The following is a 17,718-nucleotide window of genomic DNA, read 5'->3' on the forward strand; positions in this document are numbered from 1 at the left end:
CTATGCTTTTCTCAAGCTCAGCTAGTATCTCTATGATTCCTGCTTTAGATTTTGGATCAGGCAGATTACTTATATCTGTTTCAATTAGATCCCTGGCCATGACCTTTTCTTGTTCTTTCTTTTGGGATCAATTTCTCCATCTTGGCATTATGTCTATGTCTCTGTTGTCTTCTCTGTGTTAGAAAAGCCTGTTAAGTTTCTGCCTCCTGAGAGTAACGGCTTTATGAAGAAGAGGCCATATACTGTCCAGGGTCTGGTGCTTCAGGAAGTGTCTCTGGTGTATTCTGTGTACACTCTACTGCTGTGTTTTGGCTGCTCTTTCCCTCAGGTCAGTCCTCTGCAGTTACTCCTTGCCTGCAGTGGGGAGTGTTTGGACCTTGGCCAGAGTGTGGCTGGCAGGTTTTAATTAGGTGTGCTCTAGTCTGTCTGCTTGTTAAAATAGACCTGATGCGGGGCGCCTGGGTGGCGCAGTCGGTTAAGCGTCCGACTTCAGCCAGGTCACGATCTCACGGTCCGTGAGTTCGAGCCCCGCGTCAGGCTCTGGGCTGATGGCTCAGAACCTGGAGCCTGTTTCCGATTCTGTGTCTCCCTCTCTCTCTGTCCCTCCCCCGTTCATGCTCTGTCTCTCTCTGTCCCACAAATAAATAAAAAAACGTTGAAAAAAAAATTAAAAAAAAAATAAAAAATAAAAAAAAAATAAAATAAAATAGACCTGATGCTATTTCCACCAGAGTTGAAGCTTTGCAGAACTCTATGGTCGGGGGTTTGTGCTGGTCTCCTGGGGGAGGGGCTTGCTGCTTTGGTTCTCAGGCACACTTCCCTACAAAAAGCAGAGGGGTGCAAAGTACAGAGGGGTGGGCCTTTATGTAAGCGGTTCAGGCCACCACTGTTGGTGCTGTGCTGCTTACTGAAGTCAGTTTACCCTGAGGGATGGGGACAGAAATGGCACCAGCCCCCTCCCTCATGCCCAGAGTGAGAGTTCATGCCCACTGTTGTTCGAGGAGCCCTCCTAGAAGAGCAAACAATCTCCCTCAATGTCACAGGTGTCCTTCAGCTCACTGCCTTCACCCTGCCTATGTGTGGGGCATCTGCCCATCCAACAGCACAATGTGTCTGTGTTCTATCCCAGGCAGGCTGGCTGAGTTTTAAAACTCCAAACTTTAGGGGGCGCCTGGGTGGCGCAGTCGGTTAAGCCTCCGACTTCAGCCAGGTCACGATCTCGCGGTCCGTGAGTTCGAGCCCCGCGTCAGGCTCTGGGCTGATGGCTCGGAGCCTGGAGCCTGTTTCCGATTCTGTGTCTCCCTCTCTCTCTGCCCCTCCCCCTTTCATGCTCTGTCTCTCTCTGTCCCAAAAATAAATAAAAAACATTGAAAAAAAATTTAAAAAAAAAAAAAAAAAAAAAAAAAAAAAAAAAAAACTCCAAACTTTAGGGAACTAGTGTGGTATGGACTCACACTGGTCCTCTAAGGGAGGGTCTTGCCACATTGGGACTGATGTAGGTTTGTCCCAGAAGGGCAGTCGCAGCAAAGAGCAGGGGTGTGGAATCTGGAGTAAAGCACAGCAAAGAGCCACTGTCCACATTAGCTGCCTTCAGCAGATGGCTCTGTGCCTATGCTGAGGGGCAAGGGAGGGTTAATGGTGCCCACCAGCCCTTTTGTCTCTGGAGAGACAATGCCACCTTTCCCAGATGCTCTTTAAGAAGGGGGAACCACCTCTCCCAGTACACCATCTGCCCCTGGGCTATCTGCCCTTCTTCTCTACAGGAGCACTACAGTGCCCTCTGGGCTCCACACCACCCATGCCACAGACCTCCAAAACTCAAGTCTTTGAGTCTTGTTGGTTGTAAAAACACAAAAATCAGCCCCTCTCCTTTTCCCAGTCAATGGTTTTGGAGAAGGGTTTTCCTTGTGTGATCCCCTCTCTCTCTCTCTCTCTCTCTCTCTTTCTTTCTCTCTCTCTCTCATCTTTGCAGCACCCATGATCTACTTCTCCCCCAAATCATATCTCCACACCTACCTTCCACGATGTGGCCTCTTCTCTCCCTCTAGTTGTGCAGTTTGTTCTGTCAGTCTTTAGATCAATTTCTTGGGTATTCAGAATGATTTGATATTCATCTAGCTGTGTTCAAGGAACAAGCCAAGCCTAGGGCGCTCCTACTACTCCACCATCTTAAATCCTACCCAGTAATGTTTTAAAATATTCATTTTCAAAGCGGTCTTAGATTAGCAATGGAGAAAGATGTCTAACAGTTAAAGATTTTTACTAGAGCCAGCCTAGTACTATCTAGATTTCTACCCACTTGTTTCTTCCAATTACAAAATTTCTTACTAATTTGAGGTCTAAATAATTTATTAGCTAAGACTCATCTACATATCTCATAATACACTGGTAGAAACAAAGACATTTTGAGTAATTACCTATATCTAACCTGAAGCACTCTGATTTTCCTACACTACATTCAGACATCTGACCGAAAAATATTGGTCACCACTTCTCCCTCCCCCATTATGTGCCACACACTATGCGAGGGTCTGGAAATACTGACATGAACAACATCAACATTTGCCCTTTTATATGCTTGTGAACTTCCTGAGACAGTGCTATACAAAAGCAATGCTTCTCGGACTTTTCTACCACCTAACCCAAGTATTCAGAAACCTGGAGAACTCAAGGTAGAAAACAGTCTACTTAGTCTTAAGTCTTCTGACTTATCCTTAAAATTCAGAGGGATACTACTAGCCATGATATATTCACATTTGGTTTAATTACAAAACATTTTTGGGGCACCTAGATGGCTCAGTTGGTTAAGCGTCCACCTTCGGCTCAAGTCACGATCTCAGGGTTCATGGATTCAAGCCCCACGCTGGGCTCTGTGCAGACAGCTCAGAGCCTGGAGCCTGCTTTGGATTCTGTGTCTCCCTCTCTCTCTGCCCCTCCCCAACTCTCTCTCTGGTGCTCTCTTTCAAAAATAAATATTTTTTAAAAATTAAAAAAAAATTTCCCTGAGAAATATCTTTGAATAAAATTGAATATAACAATTTTATGCAACATAAAAGGAAGATATGTAACATTTCTACCATGGTTTGTATACCCCAACCCACATCTAGAGCCCAGTTGAGAATCACTCTACTAACAGAACAACTGTCCAACACATTATATATAAAACAGCAATCCTACCTCTACCTCTCTTGGCATCCCTGGCATGCTCTGTCTTAATGTTCTTCATAGCACTTACCATAAACTGAAATTTTACATGCTTATATAATTACTGTCTGACTCTTCCCCACTAGAATATGAGATTCGTAACAGCAAAAGTCTATTTGGTTCACTACTCTGTTCCCAGTACCTAGAACAGTGCTTAACATAATTGGTGTTCAATATGTTGATAATTATTGAATAAGCAAATGAGAATCACAGCAATCCTCACTTTTATCTCTTACATAAGAACTCAACCTCCTTTATCATGATCTATCCTCCAAATGTCCTTCTATGATGATAAAATACAAAATCTTTTAAGATAACCTATTTCAGTTTTCCTACTCCTGATAAAGATTATGTTCTAAGATGTAGCCAATTAAAATTGCTACTCTAAGAGCTTCAAATTTTTATCCCCTTTTCAAAGGTTCCCTATGTTTCAGTTGGCATACATTTTAAATATTCCCTTGAGGTCTTATAAATTCTTTGCAAAATATTCAGCTGGAGAAAGGAGTGGCAAGAAAGGAAGTAAAATAGAGGCAGAAGTAGTTGGTGACTGGGTGCTGAGAAAGAAAGAGGTGATATTGGAGATGATACCATTAGTTCTGGTAATGGAACACCTTACTGCAGTCTATCATCCCCACCTGAAGGTCAATCACCAAGCTGACTAGACAGATACCCCTTCCCAGGTCTTGGTTACTCAAGTGCACAAACTAAGACTGTCTGCTTACTTTGGATTACTCAGCTGGGAATCTTTAGACCTGCTCGGTCCAAATCAATAACCACTAGCCAGAAGTGGCTTCTGACACTTTAAATGTGGCTAGAATGACTCAAGAACTGAATGCTGAATTTTATTTAATTTTTATTTAAATATAAAAGCAGAAGCAACACAGGGGTGTGTGGATGACTCAGATGGTTGAGCATCTGACTCTTGATTTCGGCTCAGGTCATGATGTCATGGTTTGTGGGTTCAAACCCCGTGTCAGGCTCCATGCTGGCAGTGCAGAGCCTGCTTGAATATTCTCTCTTTCTCTCTCTGCTCCTCCCCCACTTGCACTCTGTCTCTCTCGCTCTCAAAATATATACATAAACTTTAAAAAATAAAAAAATTAAAAAGCTGAAGTAACACTAACCATGACTTTATTGTTTGGGAGAGCTACATTTCACTTTAACTGGTGCACTGTATAAATTATTATTATTGTATTTAGTAGTGCACATGTACATCTTAGTTTTTTTTTAACTTAGCTACCAAAACTTTTAAATTACATATGTGGCTTGCATCATATCTCTATTGGACAGCAGTACTCTGCAACAGTGGTTCTCAACTGGGACCACTTTGTCCCCCAGGGGACATCTGGCAAGCTCCAGAAACATTTTTGGTTGTCACAACTTGGGAGTGCTTTTGGCATCTAGCAGGCAGAGGCCAAGGGTGATACTAAACATTCTACAACGCACAAGATAACTTTGTTTTGGAAACAAAATATACCTGAATACCACCACTGCCACTACCTCAGTTCTTTTATCAAAGTACAACAGAGAAAAGCACCCATTACGTAGGTCAAGTACCCATTACATAAGAAGTAATGAGGGGTGACATGATGGCTGATGTTAATAGAAAGGTTTTTGTGGAAGAGGAAGAATTTTGATTACAGAAGAAGGGTGGCAGGAGTTTAAAAGGCAAAAACAAAACGATGAGGAACACATTTTCTTTTATTGTTAAAGAAAACTACTACCAACAAAATGCAAATTGCACTCATGAAAATGAATGATAAGCCTCAGGCTAGTCAGAACCAGAAACTCTTGCAACAGTTTAGGGAAGGAGGTCTTGAGGCCTTAAGCTAAGTATACTGTAGCTCAGAAGGAACAAATGGAATAAACGCTTAGTACTTTGAAAGCAGTTTTTTCTTTAAACATCCTTATCATGTACAGTATAGAAACTATTTCAAGAATGACAAATGAGCATTATAATGTGTTTAAACAAAAAATAAAATAGATGGCCATTTTTTTCCATTATTAATCAGTAGTCCCAAACAAGATTAGACCAAGTCTGAAGCTAAGGCTGAAAAAGGCTTTTAGGCAGACAATGTTACCTTTCTGGGTCAAGTGCCTTCTCATTTTTCATCCATCTAATGGCTGGAGGAGGAAGTCCTGAAGCGACACACGGCAACACTGCATTCTGACCAAGGACTCTGACTAAGGAAGAAGGTTGTTTCAGAAATACCAAGTTTGATGTGAACTCAGGATCTAAAAAATAGAAGACAATAATTAAGAAAGCACTTTACCACTTTCATCATGAGGAATTGCAATTTCCTGTTCAGTCTGTGTGGTTTTATTTATTTTTTAAGTAGGCTCCATGCCCAATGTGGGGCTTGAACTCATGACCCTGAGATCAAGAGCTGCATGGTTTATTGTCTGAGCCAGTCAGGCACCCTGTTTGGCTTTATATAACTAAATATTTTAAGAAAAAGTGACACAAGAAAATTCCAATTAAATTAGCAAGCATTTCTTAAGTCATTTCAATGTGCAAAACATCGTGCTACGCTCTCTGGGGGCCTTAAAGATGTACAAGTTATAGCTCCTAACATAAGGTGCTTACTGACCAACTGAGAGATTATTTGACACGAATCCCTTTCACCTTAAAAGACTGGATAAGGGGGTGTCTGGGTGTCTCAGTCGGTTAAGCGTCCAACACTTAGTTTCGGCTCAGATCATGATCTTGCGGTATGTGAGTTCGAGCCCTGTGTTGGGCTCTGCTGCTTGGGATTCTCTCTCTCTGCCCCTCCCCCCACTCATGCTATCTCTATCTCTCTCAAATAAATAAACTTTAAAAATAAAAAATAAAAGACTGGATAAGTAAATGTTTCATGAGTGGTACAAAGAGAAAAGACTGAGCAAGTTCAGGATGCTTAACAGCATCCTCTCCATTCATAGGGGTATCATAAGAGGTTTCCTTTACATCCCTGGATCTGTGTTACTTATGAAAATCTTTCTGAGTTTTGTCTCTTTACCTTACTCACGCAGTCTGTCAATCCTTTGATTTTTACAATGGTACAGCTATGAGGCTACTACTCGGAGTGTGTCCACTTTATATAGCTGCCCTCTTATGGACATCTGAAAAGGCTACACTTTTATGGGTAGAACATCTATTTCCAGTATTAAGTTTTGAGAAGACAGACCATTCTCAGGTAAAGAGACGTGATTCTTGTCTCCATACTCTTAGGAAAAGATATTCTACAGCCACGGTAACCACCACCAGGGCTGGCTTTAACCTTGTGTAACTAATTGATGACTGTTCTGTAGCCATGGTAACAAATAAACAAGGTCTAACAGATCAGTGACAACTCGCTTCGGTGAACATGCCTTGGAAAGTCAGCCAATGAGTGATAGCCTCAGGCTTTAGAAGTCAGCCATTCAGCAGTGGAATTACTTGCTTCTACAGCTGACATTAACCTGCTCTCGCCTCTGTAACCAACCATTAAACATGCTTCTTTGGCTGACATCAACCCACCCTTGCCTCTTAACCAACATACCAAAAACAACGTCTTCCCCAAAATTCTATACGAGATTAGCAGTTTGCATTAATTCAAGAAGACTGTGCTTGAAAGTATGGTTTTCTCTTACTTAAGTAAAAAGAAACATTCAGTACTTCGTTTATGTTTCAGATATTGAGTGGTGGCTCATCCTTTGACACTGAAAAATCTTGTTTCCTTGGATCCGGTTTTAAGGATTTGCTTGAATGGTACCCCAGGTATAAAGAAGAAACAGGACCTCTGCCATGTAAAAGCAAGTCAGGAAGTAGGCTGGAAGACACTGCAATATGGTAATAGTTCTCTTCCCCCCCCCCCCCCCCCAGATTTAGCTACATTTAATCAAATTTTGATAGAAACAGACACCTTTGAACGAATATCTATTGTCTTCTGTTCTGCCAGTTACCATTCTTGGTAGCAAAATTCCCTACCCTTATTGAGCTTACCTACTATTAGGGGAGAGACACAAGAAACAAGACAGCATATGTCAGATAGTGATATGTTCTGAAGTAAAACGAAGGAGAAGAGGAAACTATGGGGTAGAAATGGAAGACTTATTTTAAACAGTGGTCAAGGAAGGCTTAATTGATACAGTGACATTTGAGCAAAGAAATAAGACAGATGATTCAGGAAGACATCTGAGGGAAGAGAGGACTCCAGGCAGAGCAAATGCCAAGTAGCAAGACCTAAAGCAAAACAGTGTTTGGAATGTTCTAGAAACATAAGGTGGCCACAATCACAAAGTGAGGGAGAGAAGAGTACCAGATGGAAGGAGCGTTATGGGAAGAGAGGTGGCATTAAGATTATATAAATCCTGGGGCACCTGGGTGGCTTAGTAGGTAAAGCATCCGACTTCTGCTCAGGTCATGATCTCGTGGTTTGTGGGTTCGAGCCCCACATCGGGCTCTATGCTGACAGTTCAGAGCCTGGAGCCTGTTTTAGATTCTGTGTCTCCCCCTCTCGCTGCCCCTCCCATGCTCATGCTCTGTCTCTCTCAATAATAAATACATGTTAAAAAAATTAAAAAAAAAAAGATTATATAAATCCTTACAGGCCAAGGACTTTAACCTTTACTCTGAGATGAGAAACCATTAGGTTTTGGGCAAAGATGTGACATGATCTAACACACATTAAAAAAAATAACTGTGGCTCCTGAGGTGTGAACACACAGGACAGGAATGCCAAGGACATGGATGATGACAACAAAGAAAGAAACTGCATTAAAAAAAAAATTAGTTCATGGGGCGCCTGGGTGGCTTGGTCAGTTAAGCGTCCGACTTCGGCTCAGGTCATGATCTCACGGTCCGTGAGTTCGAGCCCCCCGTCGGGCTCTGTGCTGACAGCTCAAAGCCTGGAGCCTGTTTCAGATTCTGTGTCTCCCTCTCTCTCTGCCCCTCCCGTGTTCATGCTCTGTCTCTCTCTGTCTCAAAAATAAATAAACATTAAAAAAAAAAATTTAAAAAAAAATTAGTTCAAAGCTCATCAGGAACACCCTCAAGCGTCGCTGTTCAAATACCGGTCTCACTTTGCAAGCCAATCCATAGACCAAAAATTAGCCTATGAAGTAGCTGTATATGACAAACCTGCCAAAACAACGTAAGGATGGCCCAACTATATCTATAAGCTCAGGTGTAAGGGAGAAATGTGGAGAGAATCAGGCACCCAGCAGTGGGAGTGGAAGCCGAAAGGTGAGACATCAGGAGGCTGAAGGACTGTGGTGAGCAACAAGTGAGAGGGTGTCATGAGCAGAAGAGACACAGCCAGGAAGAGACACACAAAACAAGATCATGAGGAGAGCCAGCAGGGGCAGGAAGAGTGAGAACCCACCAAGAGAGGGAAGAAGGAGCTGGGTTTGCATTAAAATAAGGGAGTGTTATAAAGATCCAAGGACTCTTGCTTACCAGCGTCTCCAGAGTTGCTGTTTTTGTTACCATTCTGCACATCCCTTCTATGAACTAGCCTGAGCGAGTCTCTGATGCTGACGGGTAAAGACACCTAAGTGTATGAAGTATTACAGGGAACTAGCAGATGGAGGCTTGACGAAAGACACAGAGCTAGTGTTTGGCCAAGAAGAAAGCCATAGATATGAAACACATTTTATCACTTGATACATTTTTACTGACTAATGTATTCACTAAAGAGAGGATCTTCCTGGCACGTTTTCCTCTTTTCTCCCCTGTAAAAAACTGAAACTCCTATGCTGACATTAGCTTGTCACACCACACATCTGACAGTGTTTGATGAAAAAAGAAAATTCTAAAAGAACCATTTTTATCCATTAACGAACATAAAACCACGGGTCCTGATGACAGGGGGATACCTGGAAGAACTTTTAATTCCGCTTCATCGCTATACTTCGGCGGCCCGCCGCTCTCAACTGTGCAGCGGTAGAGCCCTCCGTCTCCTTCAGTGGCGTTGCTCACAACCAGTGTCCCACTTGGAAGTTTGATGACTCTATCATCCAGAGGAAGAGGCTGTCTGTTCTGTTCCCACCTCACAAATGGGACCAGATCCACACTGACTTCGCAATTCAGAACTGCACTGTTCCCAGCATAAACTGAAGAAGGTTCTGGTTGGCTAGCAAATCTTGGAAGACCTGGACAATAAAAAAGAGAAAAGAAGAAATAAAATGTAGTTAAATGTGACTTTAAAATGCAGTCATGGGAACCAGGAGCAAGTCGGCCCCTGTGGCCATGAGTGGAACCAGGGTCCAGACGAAGGTCTGTGGGTCAGGAAATTGGCTACAACGCGGATACAGGTCAAAGAGGCAAATGTACTAGGGATAAACGGAATCAGATTCCTCACAGTTGGAGAAGCAAGGTATAAATATGGAAAAGCAGAGGGCAGAATAAATCCCATATTCGTATTGGTAGAACTGAAGTATCAGTTTAAGCTTACAGTTTTATGTGATTATACAAATATAGTTAAATGTATATATAAATGTAAATGTATATATGTATAATATATATACATTTCATAGTCATTACAAACAGACATATGTATATGTGTGTGTGTATATATATATGTATACGTATATATTCTGGACTCTCTCTGGACAGAGCTAGGAGATATACACATACGTGTGTGTGTGTGTACATGAGTGTATGTGTGTGTACAAATATATATGAGATATACACATAGGTATGTGTGTGTCTGTATAAATATAAACAAATACATATGTAAATATGTGTGTGTGTGTGTGTGTGTGTGTGTATATATATATATATACACACACACACACACACACATTTCCTAGCTCTATCCAGAGAGAGCTCAAAATCAATGCCACCTAAGTAGCAATGAGTAGATATGGTGACACAATCTTGATTTCTAAATACATTCTCCACTACAAGGAACCAATGCTCCTTGGAGAAGAAGTTCATTCTAGGACTAGAATAAGGAAAGTACAAGATAAACCTGGAACATCCTGTGACAGAAGTACGGAAGCATTCAAAGAACAACATGAACATATCAAAAAGTACACAGAAGTCAGACTGAAGGGAGTTTCCTCTAGCTAAATCTGGGATGATGATAATTAACACAGAAAAGAATAATGAATGGATGCTAAACTTGTTGGTGAAAGATGGATGATGAATAGGATATTATTAGAGTATCAAATTAGCTCTTCCCAAAATACGTATTACTAATTAAAGTACAAAATATTTAACTTTACAGTGGAGAAACAGAGCACTAACTTTCATTACTTTGTTAATATAGTCCATATTATATATATTTGTTAATACAGTCCATGTTAACAAAGGGATGAAAGTTAACATTACAAGTAATGGAACAAAACATCGTATGCTTCCTGATAAGATACACTAAGAAAAACACAGCATCACTTACTTCTGTGATATTCTTCCCCAAAATGCAAAACCTGAATCTATTCATAGGGGAAAACCAGAAAACACAAAATGAGATAAGGATAAACTGAAGAATGACTGGAGACCGAAAGAGCCTAAAGAGACACAACTACCAAATAAAACATGTAATCCTGGACCAGAAAGGAGTGGGGGAGGGACAAAGATACTGTTTTTGGTTTTTGCTATTAAGAACATTATTGAGGCAACCAGTGAAATATGAACAGTACCTACAGTAGTATTGTATTAAGGTTAATTTCCTAAAATTGATAGATGGTTGTTTAGAAGAATATCTTTGTTTTTAGGAAATATACATGAAAGTATTTCGGTGGAGGCAGTGTCTGCAACTTACCCTTAATGGTTCAGAAAAAAAAAAAACTGATTCGGGTCTGTGCCTATTGGGGGATAAGAAGGCAGACATGGTAAAGTGTTACCAGCTGGGTGATCCGAGTGACGAGCAGATGTAATTTCTTGGTTTCATTCTTGCAATAATTGAATGAGCTTGAAATTATTTCAAAATAAAATATTAACAAGAATGCAGTCATAAATACTCTGTAGATACACGGAGTCACGCAATCTGAATCTGAATCCCAACTCCACCACTTGATGGCTGTGTGACATTAGCAAGCTACTTAACCTGGAAGCCTCAGTTTCTTCTTCAATAAAATGAGAACAGTAAGAGGCCTCATTGGATGTTAAAAAGGTTAATACTTAACACACTTCATATAAAGCACGCTGCCTGGCACATACTCAAATACTAGCTACTGTTATTAACAGTAACATCTGAAAAGATTCTGAGATGCTAACAACACAACAAAATGTTTCTTTAAAGACTAATGACCATAGTAAATTATGAGAAACAGTTCTAGGTTTTGTAGTTTCATGATGGAGAATTAATCCACATGGAAATGGCACATTTGCAGGTTGTCTAGCTTCTGAATAGGAACACATCTACTCTTCACTCAGATCACTCAGCTGGTAACACTTTACCATGTCTGCTTTATTATCCCCCAATAGGCACAGACCCGAATCAATTTTTTTTTTCTGAATAGGGAAAGCAGATGGAGGAACTAGTACGGACATATGAGGCAGAAATCGCTGGGGCTTCCTGTGCTCACAAGCAGGGGGCCAGTTTGTCCTGCTACTTCCAGAGACTTGGAGTGGGAGAGAGACACAGGCTTGACAAGAAAAGATTAACAGTGTCTGTATTCAGACCACCCAATTCCTCCACCTTTAGGCACAAAACACTCACAGCCAGGCTACTGCCCAGGCAGTAAAACAAAAATTTCTACTGTGGAAAAATGAGTGCAGAGAAGACTTCTCAAATTTCATTTTATGAGCTACCTAGTGTTCTTTCAAAAATTCCCCTTCTTACATGACTTAGCCAGAATCGGTCTGTATTGCCTGTAACCAAAGAACACTAACCAATGTTCTTTTAGAATGGCAACTTGGTAGTCTCTTAAAAAAAAAAAAAAAAAAAAGTTTTATTGAGATACAATTTATATACCATAAAGTTTACCATTTAAAGTCCACAATTCAACAGTTTCTAGTATGCATACAAAGTTGCCATCACTATAATTTACCATCACTATAATTTAATTTTAGAACATTTTCATCATCCCCCAAAGAAACTTTGTACTCACTTGCAGTCATTCCACATTCCCTGTACTCACTCACCCTATCTCCTGTGCCCTTGTCTCCTCTCCCCCATCCTCAACCCTAGAAAACCACCAATCTACATATCTACATTTTGGCCCCCTGTGTTTGCCTATTCTGGACATTTATATATATATATAAAATGAAGTCACATGATCTGTGATTGGCTTCTTTCACTTAGTATCATGTTTTTCAGGTTCATCCATGTTGCAGTATATAGCACAATTTCATTCCTTTTTATTGCTGAGTAACATTCCATGTACGTATTTACCACATTTTGGTTATCCATTCAACACTTGACAGACATGTAGGTTGTTTTCACTTTTTGGCTGTTACAGGTAATGCTGCTATAACAAGTCATGTACAATTGTTGTACATACTGTCTTTTCATTTCTCTTGGGTAGACACCTAGAAATAGAATGGCTCAGTCATATGGTAACTTTATGGTTAAAATTTTGAGGAAGAGCCAAACAGTTCAGTGCTCTTTTTAAAATTCTACACACACACACACACACACACACACACACACACACACACAGTATATCCTATGATCCAGCAATTAGTAGAATTACTTATTCCAGTAATCTATTCTACAGAAAAGATTTACAGAAAAGAGTGTTCACTACAGTACTGCCTATAATATCAAACAATTTTTATCCATGTAACTGTTCATAAAAAGGGAATCTTTAATCACAGTATATCTATACAATGGATACTATGCAACTATTAAAAAGAACTTCTATTCATCTCTTAGCTCAGATATTATTACCTTCTGATACTCAAGGCCATGAGTGAGTTAAATAACTCTCCTACAGAATCTTGTCTGCAGCCAAAGGATTGATTATACTATATTAAAATTGGCTGTTTACATTACATTAGGCCAAAAATATTTCCTGAAGGCTTTGAAAGCTAAAAAGAAGGCTGGACAAACCTAGCAGAGTAGAAAAGAGGAAAATGTAGAGGACAGGCTTAACAGGCAGTGGGGAAGCCATGAGCAAAGGGCAGAGACCAAGAATAAAAGGGATTTGAAATGTTCAGTACTGGCAGAGCTTAAAATGTGCTGCAGGTGGTCCTGCTGACGAGGGTAGAGGGCAGGGACAGGCAGGGTGGAATGTTAAGAAATGAAGCTAGAGAAGTGGAGACTAGCTCATGAAAAGACACAAGGCCTGTAAGAGTTTAGACATCAACTTGATGTTGTCACTGAGGAGCTACTGAAGGGTGAGAAGAGAGCCCTGACCACTGGACTGGAAGAGGGAAAGAATGAGGCACCAGATGGTTACAAGGTGAGGGATGGTGAGAAGTGGCCTCAGGATCACATACAAGAAACTAGGAAGCAGAATTCACTGGATTTGGCGACTGGTTGTGGGAGACAGCTGAGAAGAAGGAGTTACGATTAAAGCCCAGCTTAAAAATGTAAACAATAAACAGGAGCTCACCTAAGCAACTGTGTAGGGGCAGTCATCATGCTAACTTATCTATCAACAGGTTGGAGAAAGCCTGACAAGTAGATTAGAGGAAGAAAGGAAGGCAGAGGGAGGAAAGGGAAAAAGGAAGGAAAGAAGGGGGGAAAAAAAGAGAGGAAAGGCTAATTATCAAAAGAAGTGACCTTTCACCCTTTTCTTTTTCCATCCTCAATCTGTGATTATGGAATAATTACAGTAGTTCTATATCACACTCAAATTCAGCTTTGAGTATCTGGTTCCAAAGAGAAAAAGAGTCATGATACTCTGAATGAATGAACAAGTATACTGTGAAGTGCGCAGGAGATGGGGAACCATCACCCTAGAGTGGCAATGAAATGGGGAACTATTCATGCAGTCATATTTTTTTTACATGTTAGCATTTTACCAAGACGAGTGTGTATGTGTATATATATATATATATATATATATATATATATATGACTTAAACATAATACAATTTAAAAAAAAATTTTTAATATTTATTTTGAGACAGAGAGAGAGACAGAGTGTAAGCAGGAGTGGGGCAGAGAGAGAGGGAGACACAGAATCTGAAGCAGGCTCCAGGCTGTCAGCACAGAGCCCAATGCAGGGCTCAAACTCATGACCCGTGAGATCATGACCTGAGCTGAAGTCTGACGCTTAACCGACTGGTCCCCCGAGGCGTCCCAACATAATACAATTTTTGTACAATGTGACCCTTAACAAAAACTACTTCATCTAGTACTCAAGTGAAAAAACATGGACCTGAGGAATATAAGTATCGAATACAAAATAAGCATGACTTACTCAGTTTACACTTTCCATTATTCTTCAAATAAGAATGTTCTAAAAGGGAGTGAATATTTCTCTTTAAACTTTCTGTTCTTCACCTTAATACCTATATCCTGTAGGTTTTTAAATCATCCAATTAAATGTCAGTTCCTTGCTTGGGGCATAAAGGAACCAAGATTCTGACTATCCTGCAAGTCTTACAAAGCCATACTAAATTGTTATGCTGGGGAAGATAATTTAGCAATCAGTGAATCAATTTTCCTATACAACTTCCCCTGTCATTTCCAAGTTAGAAAAAAAAGAACTGACTCAATACTTCAAATAGCAACTGTAAGCAATTTAAATAATAGAAAGGGGCAGAGTGCTGCATTTTACTTCCTACAGCACTAAGCAAGTCTTAGCATAATCCCATGCACACACTAGATGCTCAACTGGTATTTGTTAAATGAGTTTATTTATGGTAATCAGTTAAGTGAAAACTCCAGGATGATAATGCTTTTTATCAAGATATACCTTTCATAAATTTGAAAATATACATAAATTACTTAAAAAAAAACTTACCTGCTACTGTGAGCTTAGCTGTTCTGCTGACAATCGTTCCAAGGCTCTCAACAGTGGCCACACACTGATAATAACCTTCATCAGGTTTATTGTGTTTGGAATGCACCACATTGCTGATAAATAAAGACCCATCTGGGAGAAGCTGGCGTCGGTCATCAGATACTAAGTTTAAAAAAGTCCCATCTTTTTTCCATTCAATTTTTGGAGAAGGCTCAGAATATGCTGAACAGTTCAATATAACAGAAGAGCCTCTAACTGAGAGTGTATCCACTGGTTCTACCAGAAAGTAAAATGGAGTGAATGTTCGAACGCTGGATCCTATAAAAATAATGAAAAGAACAAAGTTAAGCAAAACTTTCTTCTTCTATTTCTGTAAGAAAATATAATTTGGACAAAAATTATTGTCGAATAATTATGCTGTTTGGATATGATACATAGTAACAGTCATTTCACCATGAGTGTCTAATAAAATTTCTTTTATGAGGAAATCAAAATTTGACCCATTTAGAAGATGAGAAAAAAAAGACCCTGCCAGATGAGATAATCATTGTTAAATTACATGAATATTTAGTAAAAGCTTTATTTCAAACCCTACAATGGGATTTATAAATATTTAAAATTATTGTATTCAAAGTGAACTTTTCTATGAAACATAAAGGAAGCATAAAATTGAAATGATTCTTTGTTAGTAATAAGGTATGTTTACTGGCTGTATTTCTTTCAAAATTCACCATACATACACTTTGTCCATTTTTCTAGTGGATCATTCATCCTATTGATTTGGCAATCTTTGGGTATTATCTATCATGTTTTGCAAATACTCCTTTTTCCATTTTGAATTTATTTTGATAGTAAGAAAATAAATTTTAACTACATAGAAATAAATCTGTTATGCTTAAGAAGTTTTTACCCCAAGATTATAAAAAATTTCAGCTTTGTTTTGTGCTAGTACTCTTGTGATTTCATTTAAAAAATTTCTGCTATAACCCTTAAATTCTCAGCCAAAGAAAGCTTTCCAAGTCCAAGCGTTACCTCTTTTTTTCAAGAAAAGTACTAACCAACTCCCTTGCAGTCAGATTACAATCAGTTGTAATCAGGTTTCTTCATGTGAACAATTAGGGAAGTTTAGTTAAATAAATGAAACCAAGACTGTTTTTAAAATATATCTACACACCCCTTTATCTAAATTTATTTACATTGTAAATTTAAGGATGCAACTAGCTCTTTATTACATTATGAAACAATAGTTCTAACTAAATACTAAACACACTGGCAGAGGGAAGGGAATAATATTCGCTTGTTTTAAAATTTTCTGGTGCAACTGGGTGGTTCAGTTGGTTAAATGTCCGACTTCGGTTCAGGTCATGATCTTGCAGTCCGTGGGTTCGAGGCCCGCATCGGGCACTGTGCTGACGCTCAGAGACAGGAGCCTGCTTCAGATTCTGTATCTCTCTCTCTGCCCCTCCCCCACTCATGCTCGCGCTCTCTCTCTCTTTCAACAATAAACATTAAATAAATAAATAAATAAATAAATAAAATAATTCTTTTTTTTTTTAATTTTTTTTTTTAACGTTTATTTATTTTTGAGACAGAGAGAGACAGAGCATGAACACGGGAGGGGCAGAGAGAGAGGGAGACACAGAATCTGAAACAGGCTCCAGGCTCTGAGCTGTCAGCACAGAGCCCGACGCGGGGCTCGAACTCACGGACCGTGAGATCATGACCTGAGCCGAAGTCGGACGCTTAATCGACCAAGCCACCCAGGCGCCCCTAAAATAAAATAATTCTAACACTTACAATGCTAATCAAATTCCAAACAGACTAATCATCCTTCCCCAAAAGCCAGAGATGGGTCCCATCCCTATTTGATGGTTATGAAATTGATTCTTCAAGACTTAAAACTCTTGAAAATAACCTTGGGAATTTTTCAAAAGTAAGCTGAGGTGATTTGCTTCTTATTACAGTAAAAAATGTTATATTGGTACTATAGCAAAATAAATTAAAATATCAACTCCAGGGCAGTACAAAATGACAGCTAAACTAAGAGAAATTACTCTTACACCATTCCTGTTTAACATTACATCTTATTATACCACCCAAATTAAACAATTCAGGAACTTAAGAGATAAATGTATTAGACTGGCAATCAAAATATGCAAATTAACAATTTTAGATAATTATTAACAAACCAAATTTAATTTTAAAATTTGGACAAAGTTTCTGCCATTTAAAAAGTAATAATTACATAAATGTAAATGTTTTACAGCTAAACACTCTACCATACTTTTGATTTTCTTTCATTTTAAAAGTCCGTATCAGCCACAGTGAACAAGAGTATATGTCTTCCAAGAGTTTTTTAAATTATATGAAAGTTTACAAATGCCTTTGAAAATCAAGGCACTTCAAATTTTACAAATATGTACTCTACATTACTTAGAATACAGCATTACTTAAATACTTACATATATCCTCTTCGTATTTTATTCCCTCAGTAAATAGGCAGTGACCTAACATATTGTTCCTTCACTTAAAATCCCTCAAAGGCTTGCCACTGTCTTTTACAAAAAGATCTAAATAAACTACCTAGCTGGACTTCCATGTGACCGTATGACCTGGCCTCTGCCTACTCTCCAGCCGTCCCCCCGCACCACTGTCCCCTCACCCTGTAAGGCATGCTGCACTCCT

General features: G+C 39.5%; 1 protein-coding gene across 9 annotated transcripts in view; it reads right to left on the bottom strand.

The window, feature by feature from the left end:
• Positions 1-17,718, bottom strand: part of NEO1 (neogenin 1) — a 237,160-nt gene that overhangs the window by 153,151 nt on the left and 66,291 nt on the right. For 8 of the 9 annotated variants that reach the window (XM_078448869.2, XM_078448870.2, XM_078448866.2 and 5 more), the window contains exons 2-4: positions 15,034-15,351; positions 9,043-9,318; positions 5,286-5,439 (exon numbers count right to left, since the gene is read on the bottom strand). In XM_078448869.2, coding sequence (XP_078304995.1) covers positions 5,286-5,439; positions 9,043-9,318; positions 15,034-15,351 — 748 coding nt within the window. Of the gene's footprint in view, positions 1-5,285; positions 5,440-6,203; positions 6,370-9,042; positions 9,319-15,033; positions 15,352-17,718 lie in introns of those variants that run through there. The other variant, XM_078448871.2, reaches the window with a different exon arrangement.

This window comes from Panthera onca, chromosome B3 (genome assembly GCF_046562875.1).
Source record: "Panthera onca isolate mPanOnc1 chromosome B3, mPanOnc1 haplotype 2, whole genome shotgun sequence".
Taxonomy (NCBI): Eukaryota; Metazoa; Chordata; class Mammalia; order Carnivora; family Felidae; genus Panthera; species Panthera onca.